The 25,887-nt window shown below is 33.7% G+C and overlaps 1 protein-coding gene across 1 annotated transcript; it reads left to right on the forward strand.

Annotated features, from left to right (window-relative positions):
* Positions 1-23: 23 nt before the first annotated feature.
* LOC108768695 (uncharacterized) lies at positions 24-13,682 on the forward strand. The gene is made up of 2 exons (XM_018519224.1): positions 24-40; positions 13,338-13,682. Exon 2 carries the CDS (start codon positions 13,371-13,373, stop codon positions 13,680-13,682), a length of 312 nt encoding a protein of 103 aa, XP_018374726.1. The 5' UTR covers positions 24-40; positions 13,338-13,370.
* Positions 13,683-25,887: the final 12,205 nt, after the last annotated feature.

Consider the following 25,887-nt stretch of genomic DNA (forward strand, 5'->3'; position numbering starts at 1 on the left):
CTCGCTGCGGATCAATGGCGGCATACGACAGTTCCGGCAGGTAAGCCGCGACCTCCACCGTTTCTCGCGAGCCTATATCAACGCACACAACCAGCTGCTCATGGTGCAAGAATACCGCAACGACGACACGCCTAGATCGGAATTTGATCTAGGTAGAGGCGCGGCGCGTTTACCTTTTCTTGAAAAGCGAAAAGAGAACAAGTGAATTAGAGTTGTACCCCAGTTCCACAGTCTCGAAGCTACTTTCCGACAAATCAATCTTGTTTAATAAGTCGATTATCGCATCAAGTTATAAATTTTGTGACATTAAAGAAGGAAGAATTAATTCCGCATTCTTGATTACTTTTTAAGAAGAAAAGATCAATTCGGAAACAAAGATTTAAATCAAAAGTTGATTATTTATTAAATTATGTATTAATCAACATACAGAATATATGTTTATAGTACAGCTTCAATAAACATCTGGTATCAGGTTGAAATCGATAAAATTTATAATGTTTTAAAATAGAGGAAAATCGGTTAATTACTTCAATTAATAACAATGACCCAAACAGGGATTTTGTTCCACGCGATAGGTCCATATATTATATCTTTAACGAGCATTTCGTGATAAATATTATAATTGTGGAATAAATACATAATTATGCGAATTACTAAGATAAAACAAGCAGAATAAATTTATATACGAATAGAAAGACATAATAAGTCAATAGCAACTATACAGATAACGACTGTACGAGTTTTATACGTAAAATTAATGCACATGTATAGTTGAATGAACTATTTTATAATTATTGCAACTATAAAATAATATATTCAAACACACGTAGATCAATTTTACATATAAAACTTGTATAGTTCTAGTTGTTACTTGTATAATTAATACAGAATTCGTAACTCAAAATGCTACGACAAGAAAATTTTTTTTGAAAAATTAAGTAAAAAATTGTTTGTAAACTTTTATTTTAAGTAATAATTTCCGAGATACAAAAATTTAAATATCAATTGTAGATTACGTTTAGATAGTCATCTGTGAGTATTGGTGAGCGCCCTGAAGTGCGAATTTTGGGTTTGACAACCTTATGCAGTCGCTACCACTGTGTTTTTCCCGAGTGTAACATAAGATTCCTTGAAATTTGAATTTGTAGCAGATGGCTAATTTAATATCATGTCGCCGTTACATGCGCGGGGTGTTACAGTTTGGTATTCTTGCATCGCGGATGGCGTCACCTGTGCCCAGCACAGCACAGCCGAATCTACCTATGTCTCCATTTGTCCGTCTCTTTTCTCTCTTTCTCTCTCTCTCTTTCTCTCCCCCTCCTCTCTCTCTCTCTCTCTCTCTCTCTCTCTCTCTTTGTATGTGTATTTCTATTTCTCTCGTATATCCATCATTTGTTTTCACTTCCTCTATTAAGTTGGTTAGTTCTGGGAAGAAGGAGAAAGAGAAATGGTTGTATTTAATTGGTCAACGGTTGCGTAAGAGCCAAACCGCGAAAGAGTATCTCATTGTTATCCAATCGTCTCTCCAAACGTAAACTAGAAATGACATTCAATGGAGACGTCCTAACAACGTTTTCTCCTGGTTTTCTATTTTTTTGGAATTTTTTTTTTTTTAGTACTATCTTTTTCTTCCCAGATTTTAAATTTCTTTTGAATTTCTTTTAGCTGTCTTTTACGTTGGTGCATAGAAAAAATAATTTAAAGACGACTAAAGAGAAACTTGAAAGATTTCTTTATTCAACCATCGAGTAATATGATACGATAAAGATTATAATCACTGCAATGTTTGTACAAAAACAATTATTACTACATGATAATCTAGATTTCTCTTTCTCTTTCTTTCTTGCTCCTGCAGCTTGTCCTCCGTCGCTCTTCGTGGTTCTCTCCACGCATGCATTTCCTCTGCGTGTTCTCGTCTCCTCTAGTGTGTCATTGTTTTATACCGTCAAGTTACTCAACTCCTTTATTGGTGTTTCCACACTCGTTACATTCCTATTCGAACGTCATGGCTATGTTCGTGGGTGTCATTTATGTGTCAAATGTGTCTTGTAACATTTCGCTTCTCTTTTATCGTTCATTCGAATTCATCCCGGTCTCCTCAGGGAGACAGATCTCTTTTCCTCTTTGTTCTCCAGCGCGTCCCACTCTCGTTCACCTTTCCTCCATCGTTGGGGTTTTACTGGCGTAGGCCCGGCGGAATCGTAAAAGCGCGACGCGCCGAGGAAGGATAACACAATGTCAAAGCAGGTTGTATGAGATCGAAATATAGCGTGTGTACTTTACGAGATAGTAAATTTACGTTGGCTCCATCATAAAATAAAATTCGTGGCGGCTGTTTCCATTCTGATTTCGTCGCTGTCTGTTGGAGGCTATCTGTTGAAATTTGCCACGGCATGCGACAAAGAGTTGTTTGTTGAGGTTTTATATCTCTTTCGTTTTCATTCATTAGGTTGCTTTTTATAAGTTTCCACGTTCAATTGCTGTTATATCGTTTCGTAGCAAATTTCGGTCTTCATCCCAAGATCAATAAATACGCAAAATTATTAATTCATCTTTCAATTCGAGGATTTTTGAATTCTTTTATTTGAAAACTTGCAAACGTAATAATTCATAAATTTATGTGTTAATTCAAAATTTAAATTCAAATATCTCTGAAAAAATTTTCTGGATTTTTATATTATAACGCGATATTCAAATACATAAAAAGAAGTGAGAATTAAAAGATCCAAGAATTAAGTATTTTACGAATTGAAAGAGGTTGGGGTTGCTGACTTAAAATTTAAAAATAGATAGATTCAAGATTTTTGTGCTGAAGTCTTTGGTATGTAGTTAACACGACGAATTAATTACTTGCCACTGAAGATACAAGTCTGCAAAATAACCTTTATCGATGGAAACTCGCCTTTCGCCATCTGGCGGAGGGTGGAAAGAACCGAGTGAAGAACTACCCTTAAATGGTAGCTAGAGAATACCGGCTGAGAACAGAACTGTACCGTTTAGTCGACGTTCGATACACAGCTTGCCGGATTTTTTGCTTCGTTGTGTAGAATCCTGACGTGATATAGATGGCAGTCGTTGTAAAAACTGCCCTCTTGAAAGGATTACTGAGTTTGACCCGCGACGACTTAATCCTTTTTTGACCACTTTGTATACCTTACTTGTAATTTTTTAAATTTGTAGTAAGATATATTTTCTAAATGGAAATGCCTAACTAAGCGGACTTAGAAAATAAATGCAATAAAATATTTATTTTACGTTTTCTTTAAAATAATTAATATTATGATTTTTGAATTACATATTTTTTTTTTAATCCAAATATTGCAATGCCAAACTCATCTCATATCAATCACTTTTTAACTCTTTGACTGCCATACGAATTTTTATAATCCGTCTCCTGGCGCGGCGTACTATTTTTTGTATGATGTAATTTTAAGTAAATTTTCACATTAAAATATATTTTCCAATAAAATGTTTTTAATAAAAGTTCTCAGCAAAGTTGACAAATTTTTCCAAAATTTACAAAGTATCATATAAAATTAATGTAAAGTGTTCTTGATTTATATACAGCAGGTATGAAATGTGTGTTAAATTAACATCAAAATTAATATTCAAGACGGACGTCTTGAATCCATATAGATGTGTATCCAATTAAATACAGCAGTCAAAGTGTTAATCAGACTGAACATTAAATTTCTTCTAATGGAAACTCGCACACAATTTGCACGTTTCTTTTGTCTTTTCTGGGACACCCTGTGCGCATCAGCCTCGCTCTATTTTTTTTCTGACTGCATTCATAATTTGCTTAGTTTCTGAGTGGAAATCCTCTCTCGGACGAGAGCGTAAACCAAAATTTCCGTCATCATTAAACGAGATTTGCATCGTGTGAGAAAGGGACCAGGAAAGGGGCTGGGATGAGGAGCGGTTCTCGCGACATTGTTAGTTTAATTATGTTTCCTTGGCGCATGGAAACGCGCTTGCGGACTAAGGCTTCCGTTGACGTTTTTGGCCGATAGCCAACCAGAATACTAACGAAAATGTCCTCGTGCATGCCATAGAGATACACCGCGACGAGAATCCCTTGACATTTTCCACGAGTTGAGTAATCGCTGGGAAATACGAAGCTGGTCAATCGAATGCATGTACGATATCCGTGATATATACAGTGATGCGTGTGATACTATTGTTTACAAACGTATATTCTCAATCAAACAATCCTGTGTTGTTTTTCATCAATATATTGCAATATTGTATTATTATTCTCAAATATTAAAAAATATAAATTACTCGTACGTGAAAAATGTCACTTATTTTTCGATGCCGTTCATAAATATTTATTTTTTAATTATACAATGGCAACAAAGTTGCTCGCGCTCGTATTGTTCCGAAGCGTATTATTTTCTCGTGAAATACCTCAAAACCGTCGGATATCCCACCAATTTTTATGTAAAATTACAATAAAACATCACATTCTGCTAAACCGCGAAAAAATTAAGGAGAGAATATCAGCAGAAAAACGAAAAATCTCGGCACCTATTTGGAACAGAGCATGTTCGTCGCTTTGCCTTTGCATTTTGATAACACGCGACGAATATATTCGTTTTTCCGCTCGTTATAATGTTTTTAATTATAACACATTTAAACGTGTAGACAGTAGCTCTTTCTCGCAGCTGCAAACATCGAGTTTTCGTTCGTGATCGTATTTTTGTTCGAAAACGATGTTTCCGCGATTCTTTGCAACGTGCGGTTTTCACGTTTTCGATCTTCTTTCTTTTCCATGTCATTGCTTTATTATAAAACTGTTCACAATGCCAGACGTAGACGTTTTAACCTAGTTATGTGAGATGCACTAGTTTGTTGTTTTTACTTTTTTTTATCCGACACGTTTTATCTCGGTTGCTTTTTTAAGAATTGACTATCACGAAATTTTTTCTAGGTTCTAGAATTTTTTATTTCAAAATACGTCTTTTTTTTTTTTTAGAAAAAAACCGTTTTAGATATATAACTGTTATTAATACATACAAATTGTTTCAATGCAATAACGGATATATAATTACTCATTTTTTCAATATTTAGTGGTGAAGTGATATGATATTATTTATAATTATATTATTTATACAGACTGTAATTTGATCGTTATTTCTTATTCAAAATTTTTAACACTTAAAAAATCAATAATATTTTGAAAATAGTTAATTATTTGTTTTATTTATTTTTATTTTTTCGACTGACAATTAAATGTTATTTTTTAATGCTTGTCTAAATTAGAATAGAATGTTATACATTCTTTTTATACGAGAGTGGTGATCTTTTTCGAATAAAAATTATTAATTTTCAACGCAACGTTGACAGTAAACACCTTCAAGCGGGCACGTGCAAAATACATATCTCCAGTGAACATTATGACTGGCGCGGACGTGCCTACGTGTCGGAATGTATAACACTGCATAATTTGCAGACTTTTTTGTTTAACAGCTGGAAAAGGGTATATCTTGAAAGTGGCCCGAGGCGCGAGATTTTTGCTAACTTTAATGAACACGGCACTTACGCGATTACGTACGGTTACTGGTTGCATTCAGATCCGTGTAGCATGCCTTCACAAATTACTTTAATCAGACACTCAATCTATCTTTAGATTCACGAAGTTAACTTTAATTAATTCATTCTGGTACAAGCTCGTAGTAGTAATCACTTGTGCGACGTAAATTACCTTTTTCAACTGCTTTTGGATAAAATTTAATCTTTTGAGTAGTTTTCCTAATTTGAAAACACTTTTTGATAGCGCTTTAAAAGTTATTCCAAGAAACTAATTAACTTTAACCGAAATTTGTCGTGTGATTTTTTAATTCTTACATGGGCATATTTTTTTTCATCGGACGAATTTTTATTAATATTTTTTACATCAGTGATTATCTTCTCTAAACATTACATTTTTGTCAGTTTGAAAGTTTTCTTGGTAGCTAATTATAAATTATTATAAAAATATTTTATAAAATATTTTATTATTTATACATAACAAATCGCTTTTTGCTGAGAAAAAACACCTTCAACATTTTCAAATATATATTCTAGATTTTTTAAATGAAAAACAAGTTTAAATTTACAGTTTTCAAAGTTTTAGTTTATGTGCAGTCCAATTAATTCGAGAAAATTTGCATTTTTTTGCTTTAATTTGTCTATATTTAAAAGCATATTATTTATTTATTTCTTTATCGTATTTAATGTATTCACATATACGGTCGTGCTTAAAATTCTTAACATATTACTTAATTGATTGAAACATCTCTTGGAAATGATATTTTAAGTTTTTAGAAGTACAAATTATATCAATACGTGCATATTAATTAAATATCAAAGATACTTTAAAAAGGTTGAGGAGTTAAACTTATTAATACGTCCCATTGCCTCTGTAAAAGTTAATTGTAAAGATGCATAACATTGAAAATCCTTGTTCAACTTTCATCAAGCAGAAATCGATCGCGAATTAATCGAAAGGGAATAAATGTAACAGAGAAGTGAGTCCTTATATTAATCTTCATTAGTTAATTGATCACCGAGCAATCGCGCACAAGTTGAGTCACTAAGTGCGACGAGAAGTTTGACTTATACCAAGAATAGCAGGAGAAACTTCGGCATTAGTTTTTTATTTGTCTCAGGGACGTTCCTCTCATTATGCGAGATTAAGCACAAAAGATCTGGCCACGAGCTGCCCTCGCGGGACCTGAATCTGAATCTTTCATTGCGCGTGTTCCGCATATATTAGTTCGCGGAACTTTTAATTTTGCACCCTTCCCGCAAGGATAATAGCCGGCATTTACATAAGGATAACTTTCAGCCGTTTCGCGTTCCGGACTATTTCGCGAGATCGCCGACGTGGATAGCCACGTGTCCTTAATCGACAGAAAAATTCGAACGAGATTGTAGAATGTAAGATGAATCTTATTCCTGAAGAAGAGAGCCAGGTGTATAATTAAAAAAAATTATAAATTACTGTTTTTTAAGTAGCAGCAGCTCTCCCTTGTATCTCTTGTGACTTAATAATCGTCGAATCGTCTAAAAAGCGCAAACGTTAATTGGGAGTTGATCGAACCAGTTTACGTGCAATTATCTAGTTTATAACATCACAGCCATTAATCTGGATTAATTTAGTTCGTAATCCGTAATGATCATATATCCTAATAGCCAGGTCTTCCCTCTCGAGACGCATTACGTGCGAAGAGTCGAACGAAGAAATATTACGGTCGGAACTCTCAATAGAATTTGCGGGCTGCCATTTACTCGATTCTGAGTAGTAAATTGCCACGCTACTTTTCCCTTCTTCCCGAAAGCAGATCGCTTTCGAATTGCAACGGCCACCGTGGAAAGAGTGTGGATGGAGTTAGTCTTCCAACTCACACTTCTTTTACGTGCTCGCCCTCAACTTCGTCGACCACTCGATTGGTTCTCGATTGGACCTCAGATGATTTTCCTCTTTCCCGGTCGCGTAGAAAACTTCGTGTACGTTCACCCGCAATTTTTGCGACAAACTATATCCGAACTTTATCGCGGGAACGCAAGTGGACGGTCGGTAATTAGCAAGCCGCGGCTAATTAAGCGACGAGAAACTTAATCAATGTCTTAGTGTCTTCATTCCAGGCGAGGTTATTACGTGCATTAATTCTGCACGTCTCGTGGTAAACCGGCGCAAATGCAAAAAAGTTAGCAGTAATTTTTCATCGTCGGGCATATTGCGAATATTAATTGTGACAAAGATGGAACGTCTGCAGGATCATTTGTACAAGGGAGATTAATTGTTTATTTAGATTTTATATAGGACTGCGCTTTTGTATGGAGTTATTAATCAAATACGAATTAAATGAAAGTTGAATGCTTTTTACAATAAGAGTAACTAGGGTTATCTATGCGGGTTCGATTTTTATCGGTCGAAAAAACGTGTGTGATTGGATGCTGAGTTTTCTTTTACGTTCAAAATTGATTGCTAGCCTTTCAGCTGTGAAAAAAGTTCCAAATCATGATAAAAAGTGATTTGGTCCCTTCAATGAAGGTATACCTCGGAAAAAACCCATGGGACGATCACGCGAACGTGACTCGATCTTCACTCTCATGTTTCCAATTCTGAAATAAAGATATAGTAATGTTACTCTTCGTTTTATACTTTTCTTTCCTTCGATGAGATTTTTTCTTAAAAAAATTAACGCTCTTATAGTTATACTAATATTTATACTAATATTAGTTTACAGCTAAAAATTATTTTGAATCAAGCAAGGTATTACAAATTTTTGGATGCTGAAACGATGTTACAAGTCAAATTTCACCAGCACGTTAGGTTTCAGAGATAATTGAGACTTTGGAGAAACTTAGACGAATCGGGTCAATTTTTATTCATGGTAAAAAAGTAATAAAAAACGAATTTGGATATTAAGTTTTAATATAAACTCTTAATTTTTTTTTTACAACTTTGACTTAAGTTTTATATACAAAATAATAACATAATCATTTCTTATTGTATAACGAAAAAATATTAAGAGGAAATTATTCAATTCATCTAAAAATTGAGAGACTAAACGAATCACCAGTTTCCTAGAGTGATTTAGCAAACTCTATAAAAATCATTATAGTTTACATAAGTTTCAACATTACAAAGTTATAGAATTCGTAATTTTTTAAAATCGTGATTTTATGCGAGAGAAATAATTCTTCATGCACTCGCGATTTCTGCGTTCTGTCCCAAAATTTATATTGATTCGATTCGCCTATGATCTGATTTTCTTTGGTCTATACTAATAGGTTAAAAATAGCTTTTTCATGATTTTTTATTTTCTTTTTAAATTCAAAAATCATAAAAATATTAATAACATTATTAAAATTCTGATCAGAACTATAAATGTATTGTTTGTCTCCTTAAAAATGCACTTTTTTCAATTTCAATATCTTACTTTTTATGTTATAAAACATTTAAATGCAGAAATTTGATGAGCTATCGAATTTCCGCCTATTAATGCACATTATCAATATCATTCAATTAATTTAAAATCAAAACTCTATAAATAAAAAGTGGTCAAAACTCTTCATCGCCCATGTAAACGGAATTTTAGTAATTTAGATTTTTAACGTTATAGCAAAAGTTTTTATTGACACAATATTTATTCAATAAAATACGTAATGTCGAAATTTGAATAATTAGATAAATGAACATAATTCTTTGTGACAAATCCTATTCCAAATAGGTCAAAAGGTTTTTGATTCGAAAAAAGCACGATGATTTTATGATAATTTTGTTTGATGGATAATTAAGTTCTCATATTTTCATATCGTGATTGCGGATGGATTTAACTTGATATCAAATTTGTTCTTCCGACGATCAAAGGGTTAATCGCCAGTGCTTCGTCTCACGCACGAACGGCGGCTCAGCTGGCGTGGAAATAGCCGATAAGATTAGAGACGCCAATCTATTAATCTGTCGTAATCCAACGTCGCCGGATTCGACGTCGTAAATCTGCGCGGCGTGGCGAAATCTCAGGTCTCCGTAAAAGTATTTCTTACCCCCAACTTCTTCGCGTGGATCAATCGGCTTGCCATTTCCGGGACGATCTCTTCGACGTCACATTCGCACATTATCCTCTATCTCTCTATCTCTCTCTCTCTCTCTTTCTCTTCCTCTCTTTCTTTCTCTGTTTCTCTGTTATTTTCTTCCCTTTAACCCCATCGAGCGTCTCCGAGTACTCTCCTCAACGTCGTTTGTTTCATCCCCCGAACCAAGCAAACAACCGAATCTTTAGTCTAGCCCAGTCTTTAGTCTAGCAACCCGTTAGGCCGGTTTACACGAAGTCAGCGGAGAGGCAAATCCGATGTGAAGATCACTCGTTCGCTCCTCGAAACGAGCAGCTGGTTAGGATTGGCGTGTACTTGAAAGTCGAAAGCGTTAGTATCCGAGAAACACAAGCAACGCGAAACAATCCTTCAAGTTTGACAGAGATTAAGAGCGATGATAAGATTCTCGAGGGTACACCTAGCCAGAGTCGAACAAATATTGATGGCACCGGGACGAATTTCTCAGTTAAATTGGAACTTTTCAACCCCTGTTCATGATCTCGCGAATATTCGTTCAGACGAGTCAAGTGAGATGGAGTAAGGAGACTCCTCACTCTTGAGATATCGGCGTAACGAGGGAAAGTCGAGCACACATCTCCTCGCTATTACAAGAGCTTTCTATTCGTTTGCTCGCCCGGCAACTTGTCCCCTACTCGACTGGCTCGTTGACTACGAATGTATGGTAACTAGGCGTGTGTATATCTCGTGGCTGGCTGGGATGTACTCAGGAACACAACAACGAGCCCATCCGCAAACAAACCGATTCGCGTGTAGACCAATATCCTTCCAGGATATTCTCGTTATGTGTACCGGCCATGTCGCTGCATTGAAACGGATGACTTCCTGTCGCGCGGTAAATCATAATAAGTGCACGCGTAGCGAACAATCGATGTAATTGGAACCATATGCGAAATATCTATAATATCTACGCTCAGAGAAAAAAACAGTATAGCTCTAGCGACTGTAATGCGGCAATTTTGAGATGTAGTATGTGCGATTAATTTTATAAAATCATCAAAACGAAAATAATGCTTAGAACTATTAAAAGAGTGATAACGGCAAATGTGAAGTAATTTAATATTTGTGACTACGGAATATGTAGGTATAGAAATTGTTAACGGCTTACGTTAATGGATATTAACATTATTTCATTAATTATGTAAACAGTTAAATAATATATGTATACACAAATATTATAGTTAAATAGCAAAGCATATGTAAACAGTTAAATGATATGTATATATATAACAAATATTAAACTTAAATAGCAAAACAATACTATAATACATAATTATGTAGATTTCTCTCTCTATCTATCTCTCTTTCTGTTTCATGAAATGTAATAACGTTATTTTATTTTTTACACGATTTATATATTGTTCTGAAATGAATTATTACGCTAAATTAATACATAACATACTTTTATATTTTAATATATTTTTCATTAATGTTGCTATTTATATTACTATTTAGTAGTCAATATTATTATATTTCTTTAGTTTAATTTAATTTTTACAATTTATTTATTTTTCTTATCGCAAGTTTGCAATATTGTGATATATAGTTGAAATAATATTTCTCTTCTTAATTTCTCTTCACTTTCTCTAATTGCTAGTACTATTTTTTTTCTCTGAGTGCGATACTTAATCATATTTTTAGTATTTTTAATTTATTGACGTTTAATGATACACGAAAAAAATAACTAATTGAAAATAATCTTGTTTATTTAACGAAGATAAGTCGTCTATTCACAAAGGATTAATATTAAATCATTTTTTTATATATGTATATTTTGATCAAGCGTGTTAAACGCATTAGAATTCCGTCACAAGAGCTACAAACGAAGATTCTCTTGAAACCATCGATTTCACTTATTGATGATGTACTGTGTAGAAATTCAAAGTTTGGAAAATCTTGCGAAACAAGATGTCATCAGGCAGTTTGGTCAACGAGGAGGCGACAATTGCTGCATTTCCGTCGTGTTATGTGCTTGTTAGGGTTTGTCACTTTGTAGGTCGACTCAAACTTGCCTCTCTGCTGATCTCGGTTAGACCGACCGCTCTTAGTTTAGCAGTAGCGCCGAGCTAGCAGTCGGCGTAGATGATGAGCGCTTGTTTAGGAGCGACGGAGGTAGAAAGCGACGTTAGGATGAGCTGAGATACGGAGGGAGATAAGAAGAGATATCTCGGTAACGTGGGAGAGGAATCGTCACCTGTCTGTTATATTTCTGGGCTCTCTCTGGTTGCACCAACGTTGGTTACCGCTAACTGCGGTTGGCTAAATCTCGTCTCTATTTATCTTATAGCGAGAATAATCCAGGAAGCAGAGAGTGGATGATAAGAATTAATTAATAATTACAGTTTATCTCCAAAGTCTATTCCATTATAATCGGTTTATACGAATAATTATTATCATCAACGTTTTTTTTATTTAAGATATAGCTGGAGTTATCTAGGCAGAATTTTCTTCCATTTTCTTTTTAACAACATTGCTTAAGCAAAACTGATAACTAACAATAAATTAATTTCTGTACATTATGATAACATAGCACAATCTGATTAAGTAAATATTTCTTCTTGGTAATATTTCTTTTTGATAATATTTCTTCTTGCCATCGTTACTATAATCTAATAAAAAAACTTACTAAATGGTTAACCAAGTTTAAGTGCATCTGGCCTTTAAGCCAGGGTTAAAAATAACTCGTTGCTTGTAACGAAGTTACAGTGAAGATTACTTCTTTTATAGTAACTATAACTTAACTTAGTTACATTTTTCTTACTTTACTTCTTTTCTTTCCATCTATAACTTAACTTAACTTAGTTACATTTTTTTTATAACTAGTAACTAATTTAATATATTTTTATGTATTTCAAACTTATTCGTCAACATACGGGCTGACAAAAATGAAGTGCTAAATGTGAACAATTAGTGATTATTTCTTGTGATTGGAATATATCTTTATCCTTGATAATCATCATATTCTGCAGATATATCTGTACTAAGAATCAAGCTAGAAGCCTTTTATATGACTATTTATTATTATATTGAATATCGATCTCATAATTTTGAGGTTTCAAGTATTATTTTATCATAAATATATCATATTATATGTATAACTGAATTTCGTTATCAATACAATATATAACCGAATAATTTAATAATAGAAATAAATGCAAAAAATTAACAAAAAGTAACTGAAAAGTAGCAACTCGTTAATTTTTAAGTAACATGTTACTTTTTCAGAATCGGTAACTTGCAACAGTAACAAGTTACTTTTTGAAAGAAAAAACTGTAACTAGTTACTTTTACAAAGTAGCTTTCTCAATCCTGCCTTAAGCTTAACTGCATCGTTAAGCCTCAAGCCAAATTTTCTTTGTCTTCGTCGTTAGAGTGAAAAATGTAGAAGGGATCAGAGAAATCTAGAAGGAGAATCAGAATTAATCATCAAGGCCGTTCTTGTTAGGTCTAATGACATTATCCTGATCAAGTTTACCGTAGTTGATATGTAGGACAGTAGATCTCTTTAGTCATCGTAGTTAGGCCCGACACCAGAGAGCCGACCGAAGTTAGCTTCCACGATAACCGTTGGTGCAACCGATCCCGTGTCCGTCCACGACCACGTGTCTGTCTAATGCTATCTTGCACTTGTGCTGTCTGTCACGTTGTCCACGTGCACCGCGAAACGCTCGCGAGCAGGAAGTGGGTGTATTAATTAACCACGTTGTTATATCGGCATAACGCCCACTCAGTTCCCGTGGTGGTGCAAGTCGTCCTCGTCGACGATGGCGGCGGCGACGGCGCCCTCCTCCATGGCCGCGGCAGCCGGCCCAGCATCCGCCGGCGCCGCTTCCGGTACCCAGGGCGGCCAGGGCGTCGTACTATGTCCACGTACGCTGTCGCAGGTGCGACGGACACGACTACGCCGGGCCCTCACCGAAGCGACCGCCGAGACCGTCAACTACGTCAAGACGGTGGGAGACGACGATTTTTCGCTATCAAGCCCTATTATGCGCGTATACCGGGTGTTCCAGATCTCAACGCCCCCTCGTCGCTTCTCGGTCCTGGCGACCTTGAATTTTAACCCCTCGGATTAATGAGACCCTGTTATTCCAAATTTGCGCATTAAATTGATAAAAGTTTCCTCATGTTTTTAAACGCTCGTGATAAAACTTGTCTTCATCATCGTTCCGTTTAACTGCCCCTTCAATTGTATTAATTTAAATGTACTTATGTAATGATCCGGGATTGTGAGGGAAACATGTGATTTCTGGGATACCCTGTATGCGAATTTGCCTTGCATAACGTATGCACATGCACGCACAACGTGACTGTACTTGGCGATGATATTAGCGGGAACATTCGACAAGAATGTTTGACACGCCCCGTGTAGACGTATTAAATAACGACGTCTAGTAGAAATGGTCAATGCTATGCTTCTGCGCGAGCTTCCCTTTTATGATCTTTCACGCCGGACGCCATAATTTCATTTACGTGCACGTAAAATGTGGCGAGAACTGCCACGAACAATTTGCAACGTATGAAAGGATAAAAATGTATGAATGTCATAAACAAAATTTTTGAAAGACAATTGTCCTTCGATCCATGCAGTCGTATATTGTTAGTGATCGAGCATGTGTTAATTCGTTTTAAATCAATGTTTTTTTTTTTAACATTTCCACATTTGAGTTATTTTTGCACTGAAGGAACTTCTCACAAATATCTGGAACCAATTTAACTCTTCTTGAAATATGTTATTAAAAATTTAAGAGATAGTATTTTTTATATCGGATCTTAAATCTAAAATTTGTAATTTTAGATTTAAAGGATAGAACAGCACCACAGAATTTAACAGGGAGACATTTTTGATATATTAGACTTTTGAAAAACCTAAATAGTTATCAAGTATATAAAAATCATAAAAGTTTTGTTTAAAACTTTTTTTATATATTTCACCGTTTTATTAATAATTAATTTGAACCAATTATAAGCATTAGCTTTGAAGGACTATTTCACCCTTTAAGTCTTAAATTGGGCCAATATAAAAAAATACGTATCTCTTAAATTTTTTTAACAACATATATCTCGAGAAGAATCGAATCTGTTCCAGACAGTTGTAACAGGTTCCTCGTGAGAGAAAAATGTATGATATTTATGACTATAATTGCTTGGTAAAATAATAATGATTAGAAACTCCATTTTTATGGACATTACTATAATGTTCTATGCTAAAAATATATAGTAGATCCGATTGTAATTTATAGTCATTTATGGTTAAAAATTTCATTTTTATAATTATTACTATTGTGTAATGTTTTAATATAATAAAAATTTGCACCGACTCGTTTTTACGCAAGCTATACTTTTTTATATAAAATATTATAGCAGTAATATAATTATAAAGCTAGACCTCCTAAACTGTAATTATAGTCATAATTATAGTCATAAATAGGCTTTTCTCTCAGTGCGATATTCGAGAAATTTTAGTACGACCATTTAAACGATAAAATAATCGTGCCATAAAAAGCATTTTGTACATATAATCCGTTCGATATTAAATTTATTTAATTGTAAGTTACTAATAAGTTTATTTGAAAACAGCTGTTCCTGAAACTAATCTCCATCTGAAAGTACGTAACGTGCAGTGAATGCTAAAAGTATAATATTATTATACTTAAACAGCAGAAATGTATCTTTAAATATTCCGACATGCGAAAGTTTACAGAGACGCATAAAAATGCAAAGGCCGTGTAAAAATGAAGGCGCGCCTGCAATAAAATCTCGAGAGTTCGCGTTAAGAAAAGTACATCTGGCAAATATTGATCGTAACAATCTGCGCTTTACGTCGCTGCACTTCTCGCGTACGGGACGCATTTTCCGTAGTAAACGGCGAAACGGACGCGAGAGACAGAAAATAAAATAAAATCTCCTCCCTTAAGCGTATATACGAGCGAACGCCCCCGTACGTATGCGGTCGGTCGCGGAAATCTCGTCTCTTCGCGCGAGAGACTTTTGGTAACACGGTTTTGGTAGCCAAGAACGCGAGTTGTCGGAAAAGATTGCTCGACCGAGCGTCACGCAAAAACTTTCACGAGTTCCATTTCGCGAGACGCATACAAAATCCCCTCCGTCCCTTTTCTTCCACAGACGCCGACAGACTTTCCTTAATATCGCGGGAATTGTAAAGTTAGCGGATGCAGCGAACTCGACGCATATATTTTTAAATATCTCAGAAGACACAGAAAGTAATACGGCATATTGTAACTTGTATTATTAAAAAATTGCTTGGAACGGAAAATTTTGTACAAAACTGCAGGAAAAATTTTTTAATTAGTGTATTCTTCTTAATTTATTTCTGCTCAAATTTTATTCGTTATATTATTGCGTTACTTGTTGCATGAAAATATTTAAATAATAACGATAGGTTTTTGTTATCGCGCGCGAATTTTTGTGTTTAAAGAAAGCTAAACGATGCTGCTCTTCACGCGCAGTGAAACGTAAAAAAATGGCGCCAACACTGAATTTGGAATCGATCCAACAATCCAACAATGTTAAATTCCCAAACACCGCGCTCGTCGATTGTTATGTCTAACTCCGAATGTACGTAGCTTTTTGATTTTTATCTGCGGATTATATAAAAACGCTTTCCAATATTTGACCTAGCGTAGTCACCGTAAATATTTCAACGCCAACTTTCCGCGCGCGTGAATAACATTTTCACGAAATCGTTTCTACCTCGGTCAAAAATGTACAAAGAAAATCGGGAGATTTATTAGGCTATATTTTTAAATTCTACGCACGTTGATTTTCTAATGGAATTCCCTAGTATAATCCGTTTCAATTTTCTTTTTCAATTAAGTTAACATTTGATTCAATTTACATATTTGCTCTTTCACTATGTTCCCTCGAATTTCAACATTCTCGATCACTAACTTTGGCATAAGGATAGAATACAAATTATGGATAAAAATTATGTTTATTCATTGAAATTATTAATAAAAATTATAATCTTATACAGATCCTCACGTTACAATGTACTTTACTTTTTAATTACTAAATCAGAAAATTCTAAAGATTGCAAGTATAACACACATTCTACAATAAGTCATTATACACGGAGAAAATTTTATATTTAAAATTACTATAATGTGGTAGTAGCAGTCTTCATGTAAATTATAAGTTTAAATGCTATAATTATTATTTTAAAAACAATAATACAATGTAATTTTTACACTTTTTTATAGTAAATCTTATAGTAAAATTTTTTATTATAAAATCAAATCTTGTTGAATGAAAGTTAGTATTGTAAAGATAAGTAAAAAATATATACCTAGCAAATTTTGTTTGCGTACCATAGTAAAAATTAACTGTTTTCATGTTAAAATATGGCTTAACAAAATAATTATTTTATTTATGTGATAAAAATTAGTATTACCATAGTAAAAGTTAAAATTATATTAAAACTTAATATAAAATTTTCTCCGTGTAGTATAATAAATTAGAAGTCAGAAGCTATAGAAATTGACCAATCATGCTCAATTATTCTTCTTACATTTGACTATGATTGGTCAATTTTTAGTTTCTGACCTCCGATTTATTACTAATGGCTTATTGTAAAATGGCCGTTATATTTTCAATATTGTTTATACTTAAATTGTAATATATTAACAGTGTACATACGTTGTCAAATTATAGCTACATCGCACGAAGGTAATGTTCAGTATGTTATCCAACAACAGTATGTTGCCCACGACGTATGCGAGTGCCTTGTACCGGAAACAGAGTCAGCAAGCATGAGCGGACTCACAGAGTTTCGTGTTTCGGCGAACTTTCGAGGGAATGCTTGCCGAATGAAAATGGCGTGTGCTTCCGTTCTGGACGTGGAACGCACGATTTCCGCCGGATGTTCCGCAGACATCTGCGACCCCTGTGATTTACCCCGAACGATCATCGTTCAAACGCCGCTCAATACGCGTTCCACTCTGTGTACATGCAAGATATGTTTCTCACCCATATAGTTAATGTCAGCAACTTGTACAGGACGATCCAGAAGTACCGCGAAAACTTACAGTGTACATCAAGGCCGAAAAATAAAGATAAAAGTATCTACGAAAGTATAACTGAAAGAAAAGTTCTTTATAAATTTGTGACTAATTGCATGTTATCATAAATTATTACTGCTATAATATTAGTAACAATAATTGTGTATATAGTTCTATCGACAAATGTATACAGCTGGCAATCCGAAAATGTTTATATCTGTAGTTATTATAACCATAAAAGTGCACTGAAAAAAATGCATGTAATTTTACATGGAAATTACATGTTTATAATTTTCGACAATTTCCAGTAAATTTCCAATCACATTTAAGGAATTTAAGTAATTTTCCGATCACAAACATATAATTTCCATGTAAAATTACATACATTTTTTTCAGTGTGGTTTCAATTACTATAATTATAATTATTGTCATTTTTTATTGTCAACTGTACGAGTATGTGACAAACATTACTAAAATTATAACAATAATAATCGCAATTACGATAATCTGTAATTGCCATCACAAATACCAAAAATTTTTCTCTCAGTACATCTAGCGTTTGTTATTTAAGAATCTCAAAATTCTCGGATCTGAAAATCGTAGATCACATAAAAACGTTTTCGATTTGGATAATCTTGAAAGTCTCATATTCTTGCATTAGTAAACCTTTCAAGCAACCTGCATTTCTATAACATTTTCAATACATTTAACGTTGAGACGCATCATATTAAAATTTGAAAAATTCTTGGATCATAAAAATCTAAACGTCTGAAAGAATTTCTACGGTTCCACGATTTCCAAGTCCTTTGGATTCTGCATCTTTAGTGCCGCGCCGAGACGGCGAACGTATTTGCATTTTCGTACGGTAAGATCTCGGAGAGTCGGCAATTCTTTTCTGTTGGACTCCTCAATTCTGATATCCGGAGATTTCAGGATTTTCGAGATCCTCGTGCGAACGTCTCGCATCTCGGCCACTTGCCAGACGGCCGAACGCTCCCGGTGAGATGGTACTTCCGGTTCGTGCGGTACAGCATGTTTTCGCACGCCTCATCGCCCAGTACTACCAGCAGAAGTTAGTTCTGTTCCCGTTTCACCAACCCTGACCTGCATTCTCAAACGGCCACGTATGTAACGTATATTAAAAAAGCAGAGCGCTGGCCAGTAGAATACCGTCACGACCGCTTGGTACGTTCTTTATTCCGTTCTTTTATACACCCGTACAACCGCGATCAGTCGATATAAAACCTCAGCGCACGTGTCAATCAGTTGACGAACAAGGAGCACGATTTCATCCCAACTCGATTACGCGAACGAGATCGGAAGCGCGTTAAAATTATCATTCGTTGCCGACAGCCGTTTTTCGAATTCTTCAATTTTTCCGATTCTTAATTTTTTTTTCAATTTATTTAACGAAGAACGTTCTTTTAGATTTATTTATTTTCGAGATATTGACTGCAGATAGATTATTGAAAAAGGAAGTAAATCTAGATTTAAACTTGAAGCGTTTCCGCTTAATTAGACCAATTTTTATTTTATAAAAGTACACTGAGGAAAAATGTTTGCTATTTGTAACTATAATTACTAAATAATTATGAGATATCCATTTTTATCATTATTATTGCTAGTAATAATTTTATCTTTTACAGTTCTATGAAAAAATCAATTAAAAAAAAATATTATACATAAATCAAAATAATTTCAAATATTAATACAACAGAATATCAAGAAATGATAAAGTAAATAATTTAATTAATTTTATATTTTCGGTAACATCTTTGGTAAATGTAGTTGCAGTTATAATAAATATTATTATTTCTAAAATAAAGGAACAATCACTTTTACGTTATAATTGCATGAATTTATATAATTGTGATTATAGTAATGCAGTTAAAACAGATATAATTTGCATGGTTAAAACAATTATAAATGATATCAATATATACAGTTAGCCTCGAAAATGACTATAAATTAAAGCAATTGTAATCATTTTTTCTCTCAGTGTATAATTTCATTGTGGTTTATTTATTAAAATTGATACAGTTATAGAGATTCTAAATAAATTTGTATTAATTAGATACTTTTAAATCATTGAAACGTCGGATCTACTGTATCCGCGGTTCTTCAATTCTTTAAATGGAGGAATCTTAAAGTACCACCCTCACAATCCATCAAAAGCGGAAAAACAACGTGAAACAGCAGATAAACGATTGTTCTTGAAAAGCGTTAAGAAAATAGAAATCCGGGTCGTCGTTTAATGGCCGCGTCGAGATTGCGAAAAAAAGGAACCGACAGATCAAGAAAAAAAAAGCTGATCGATCTTCCGATGATCGATGACTACGTGCAAATATAGAACGAATATGAAAAACGTCGACGTCCCACGTTTCAGAGTGCAGGTGAGCGTTGATATGGACCCAACTTCGACTTAAGTACAGAGTACAATATACAGTTTCTTACACGACTATTGAATTACGTACCCTTGTTAGATTTTTCCGTTTCCGCCTCTCAGTCTGAAAAGAAGCATCTGTAGCCACACCGAGCGCACAAGTTTGATATGAAATTTTTATAGCCCGGCTTTCCTGCATTACATGTATAAACATCAAGAGAAGAATTACTAATGTGTAAGCGATGTATTACACGTTACAGCGAGAAGAAGATCATAAAATAACATCGATAAGTTGTTGACATTTATATAACCTTTAAATGTTAGGGTGGGCAGGAAAAAGTGTTAAAGTGAAAAATTTGTAATGGGAAAGACCCTTTTATTTATCATTTCAATCTCAATGAAAGTCAAATAGATACATTCCTCTCCGAAGGAGACGACTAGCGAGATAGATTAAACGCGGATAAAGTACACATAACGAATATTTCAAGCTTTAATTTAATAATTTATGCTTCTTCCGCTAGATTTTTACGCCCACTCCAGAATTATAAACAGTTTAATAAATCGGTTTATTATAACATCAACCTTTAATTAAACATTTAACACGAAATGTTATTGTACATTTTATTACAACAAGAGATACTTCTGCACGTATATTAAATATCGGCTACAAAAGACTCTTAATATAAAGCCTCTTTAATTAATATTATATAATTATGATCCAGCAATTCCTAACTGAATCGTGATGTATGCGCTTCTCAGACTATTATTATATTCGTATTTATCAGATTTTAATTAAAACCGTTCGTCCTCTAAAATCACAGCACGGTATAATGCGGTGCCAAATCTGTCTCGCAATTTTTACTCTCGAATAACGTGAAAGTCTACAGTATGTTTCGCGCTTCCTCCATTAAAGCACTCGTCGAACATCGCGTAAAGTATTGCATGAGTGGGCGCGGAAAAGCATAAATTAACCGACCGTGAAAAAGCTGAATAGAATTCGAAAATGTAATATTTAATCAGTTCTTGCCGCTCTTCTTGCGCTTCTACGTTTCCCAACATTTCCGTGGCGACTCCCAACATTTCCGTGGCGAGCTGCGAGAATTTCTCTTTCATGAGTCCGGCAAAAAATGTTGGATTATTGTCGCACAGCCGATTCGCCGCGGGCTCCACGCGCGCGTAAATTCATATATTTCCGTGGAAAAACGGTAGGCGATTTCGCAAACAATAACGCCTCGGGATTTCACGTCTGATGCGAGCACCGCGCGCCGATTATTTCGAACGACAAGCGATCGCCGCGAACGACGGCAGCGACGTCGCTCGAGCGACGTCGTGATTTCAAACGGGACTGTTCGATTGACATTTTATTAAAATGTCGAAATTTCGATTTTAATGCGGAGAAAAGCGGACAGAAACGGGATGCGAGCGGATATTGGTTTCGAGAAGTACGTGACTATGCCTTTTGTTCCCCGTTCCTGTGATTTTTCATCCGTTACATTGAGGGACAAGTGTTTCGTATTTATGATTATAATTGCATGGTAAAACAATTACGGTTAAGCACTCCATTTTTATAGTTATTAATGCTATAGTAGGAATAATAATTATATTTATAGCCAGGGAAAGTTACTTTGTAAAAGTTACTAGTTACCGTTAAAATTACCGATCCAAATGTAATCTTGTTACGGAGAATAAAAAATTAAAACCATAGTAAAAAAAACACCAGAGCGAATGAGAGTAGGACGTAGTAACTAGTAGGCAAGATAATAAAGTAATAAATTTTATTACTCTTTTATTACATAATTAGCGATAATCCAGAAATTGTACGTTTCAGAATAAAAAGAGTAATAAGATTTCTTACTTTGCGTAGTTACCGATAGTTAGAAATTAGCAGCTTTAAAAAGTAACGAATTACAGTTACAGTTACTCAAAAAGTAACTTTTCAATTACTTTTCTGTTAGCATTGCAAAACAACATAGATAATATTAAAAAAAAAATTAAAGTAAGTTAAGGTATAATTACAGTTGAAAAAAGGAACAAAGTTAAGTTAAAATTACTGAAAAAAGTAACTCTAACTACAATAACTTAGTTCCATGTAAGTAGTTATTTCCCAACTCTGCAGCTCTACAAAAAATATGTATAAGTTGGTACCGAAAACGATTATAAAATATAGCGATTTTCGGTGCCAATAAATATTTCTTTTGTATAAAATTATAAATGTAATTATTATTAGTAACAACTACAGCAGAATAACAATCACAAATTGGAGTGCTTAACTGTCTCATTATGCAATTATAGTCACATGTATCAAATATTTTTCGGTATGCTTCTTTACATTCTTCTTTTTCCATCTCTCTCTCTCTCCTTCTCTGTTTTTTCTCTTTTTCTGTTTCGTTCTCTCGCTTAGGAATTTTTTCTTCCGCATAAACGGCAAGCTATATCTATAAAGCAATGCATTATATCGCGTCGCGTGGAACGGACTGGCCGCTTCCGGCACCGCGACGTTTAATTTTACACCGGACAGATTTTGGAATGAGCCCGTTAACGTTGAAAAATAGCGTGCGAAGAATGTTTAATATAAGCCGGCGTTCTCGTATATAAGCACGACGGCACGCAACAGCGAAACAACTGGGCTAATGACGACGAGATAAAGATCGCGCGGACGCGGAAGCGGAAGTAGCGATGCCTGCCCGCAGGAGGGATGTCTTACGCGAAACACACGCGAAATACATTAGCGCGCAGAAAAGTTTTCCATCTCTCGAACTACGTCTCTCCGTTGAAAATTTCCGTTATTATTTTCCCTCTCCGAGCGCTTTTACACGAAGACGGGCAAAGTTCAACTTCAAGTTCTACACTGACAATGAGAGAAAAATGTTTGGTATTTGTAACTATGATTACATATCACTATAATTATGATAATTACTGCTATAATAATAGTAACAGTAACTATGTATATAGTTCTACCAACAAATGTATAAGTTGGCAACCTAAAATGACTATAATTATAGTTGTTATAACCATAAAATAGTTGAAATATAGTATGGTTGGGGACAACCATATTTTTTATGGTTGTTCCCAAATATAACTATAAAATTATAGTCACTTGAATCATTTTTATGGTAATTTCAACTATTTTATGGTTATAACAACTATAATTATAGTCATTTTAGGTTGCCAACTTATACATTTGTTGGTAGAACTATATACATAGTTACTGTTACTATTATTATAGCAGTAATTATCATAATTATAGTGATATGTAATTATAGTTACAAATACCAAACGTTTTTCTCTCAGTGTATAGTACTAGTAATAATAACTCTATGTATACACGGAGAAAATTTTATATTTAAAATTACTATAATGTGGTAGCAGCTGCAGTCTTCATGTAAATTGTAAAAGTTTAAATGCTATAATTATTTTTTTAAAAACAATAATACAACGTAATTTTTGCACTTTTTCATAGTAAAGTTTATAATAAAATTTTTTATTACAAAATCAAGTCTTGTTGAATGAAAGTTAGTATTGTAAAGATAAGTAAAAAATATATACCTAGCAAATTTTGTTTGCGTACCATAGTAAAAATTAACTGTTTTCATGTTAGAATATGGCTTAACAAAATAATTACTTTATTTATGTGATAAAAATTAATATTACCATAGTTCGGAATTATGTTGTGAGGGTCCATATGAAAATTCAAGACATAGTAATTTAAAATTATATTAAAACTTTATATAAAATTTTCTCCGTGTAGTTTTATCAACCAATATGTATAGTTGGCAATCAAAAATGACTGTAATTATAGTTATTATAACCATAAAAATAGTTGAAATTACCATAAAAAATTATTCAAATCACTATAATTACATAGTTATTTTGGGGACCAACCATATTAATATGTAATTATAGTTACACAAAATTTTCTCTCAGTGTAAGGAAGAAATGGAAGAAGGTCCGAGATCATCCATTGTATAATGACAAGACGAACGAATAAATTAAACTATGTCTTTTGACAATCTCAATTATCATTATCGAAACAATAATAGATAATTACTTCCGCGATGCTTACATTCGAACTAGCGATGTTCATTAGCGACGATAATGGCGGTCATTAAGCTTACGTACCTACTTAAATGTCTCAGACTCATTTCTATTAGTGCACCCTAAAATATAGAGTGATCCAGCGCGGACGGGTCGCTCTCGATTTCTCGGAATTATTCAAACGGTCTGCGAGCAGTACCGATGATGATTGTCACTTGGATTTTCTTAAGAGGAGATTTATCTTTAACGGGGACAAGTTTAATAACGTTTCGTGATAAATCGGAACTAATTTTACGAATAAATTACCAAAGACAGTTTTCTTCTCAAATAAAATCGTTTAAATCTAATTTGATTTTTACTTATTTTCGCTTGATCTTTTACAAAGGGATCTGTAGCACATTTTTCGAAATAAATATATTTTTGTTAATTTATCGGATTAAATACTAAATGGAAAGTAATTAAAGAAGTAATGAACATTTTACGAAAAGAACAGAAGGAGAGGATTGCATTGAAAGGAAGTAGAAAAACTAGAAAACTAATTAATGGACGCAAATTCCCCTCGAGGTATTTTGAATATGAAACCTAATTAGGACGCTAAGTTGATGCGACAAAAAGCCGGAAGCTGAACCGAATAGTGCTTCTTGCAGTCCTCTTAGGATAATAATCCGATATGAATGTTCTTCTGTAATGTTAGTTGCTCATTACAAGATTCTTAATCTCGATAATTTCTATCATGACAAATGTACTCCGAGAGAAAAAGGAGTGCCAACAAAACTATTATTATATAATATAATAGCGCAGAGAAGCAGAGTATATTAAAAAGAAAGACTTCTTACAGATAGAATTATTTATATGTTTCTATCTATAATTTATAATTAATTTTCGTAATTAATCTAAAACGAAATAAGAAACTATTCTGTATTGAGAGAGAAATGCGATTGTGATAAAATAATTATGTAGGTAGAAGCTCCATTTATATAATCATTACTGTTATAATGTCAGTGATAATAACCTTATTTATAGTTGTATCAGTTATGAAAAAATTATATTATAAATACAATAATATAAATAATATAAATACTATAAATAATTTCAAATATTAATATAACAAAATTAAGTAAAATATCAAGATATAAGGATGATAAATGAAATAAACATTTTTATATAATAAATACAGTCGCAGTTATAATAAACATAGCTGTTTTCTTACTATTTATGTGATAATAATAATTAAAAATTGTATAAAGAAATAACAAAGAAACAGTTACTTTTACAATATAACTGCATAAATGTTATAAAGAAACGGGAAAATTTTTAAAAGTAAAATAAGAGCTTAGAAACTTTATCAATTAATTTTAATCACATCAAAATTTAGAGTATAATATGCCATTTATAAATCATCTCATTAAATTCATTACTCGCGTCAGTTGACGGGTCGTAAATTGTGTTGGTAAGATTTGACAGACACCATTGTACAACTTTGTTGATGCCATTTAGTGAACATGAAACATTGGAATTGCTGAAAATTATATTATAAAATTAGTGACTACGTCCAAATTGTTCGTAGAGAGTTTCTCCACCACTTTCATCAGGATCATAATAAAATTGATTGTGAGGTTAATCACTTTTCTTAGGAATAGAATGATATTTTTCTATATGTGATGATCGTAATGTAATTGAAGCAGCTATAATTTGCATAATTAAAATAATATAACATTATAATCAACAAAGGCTTTAGTTATAAACAATAAGAGTCGTAACAAGGAATATGTAAGCCTAGTGCTAGGCGTCTTTGCCTAATTATCCTTTATTTCAAAATAATATATAACGTTTTCAACCATC

This window comes from Trachymyrmex cornetzi, unplaced genomic scaffold (assembly GCF_001594075.2).
Source record: "Trachymyrmex cornetzi isolate Tcor2-1 unplaced genomic scaffold, Tcor1.1 scaffold823, whole genome shotgun sequence".
NCBI lineage: Eukaryota > Metazoa > Arthropoda > Insecta > Hymenoptera > Formicidae > Trachymyrmex > Trachymyrmex cornetzi.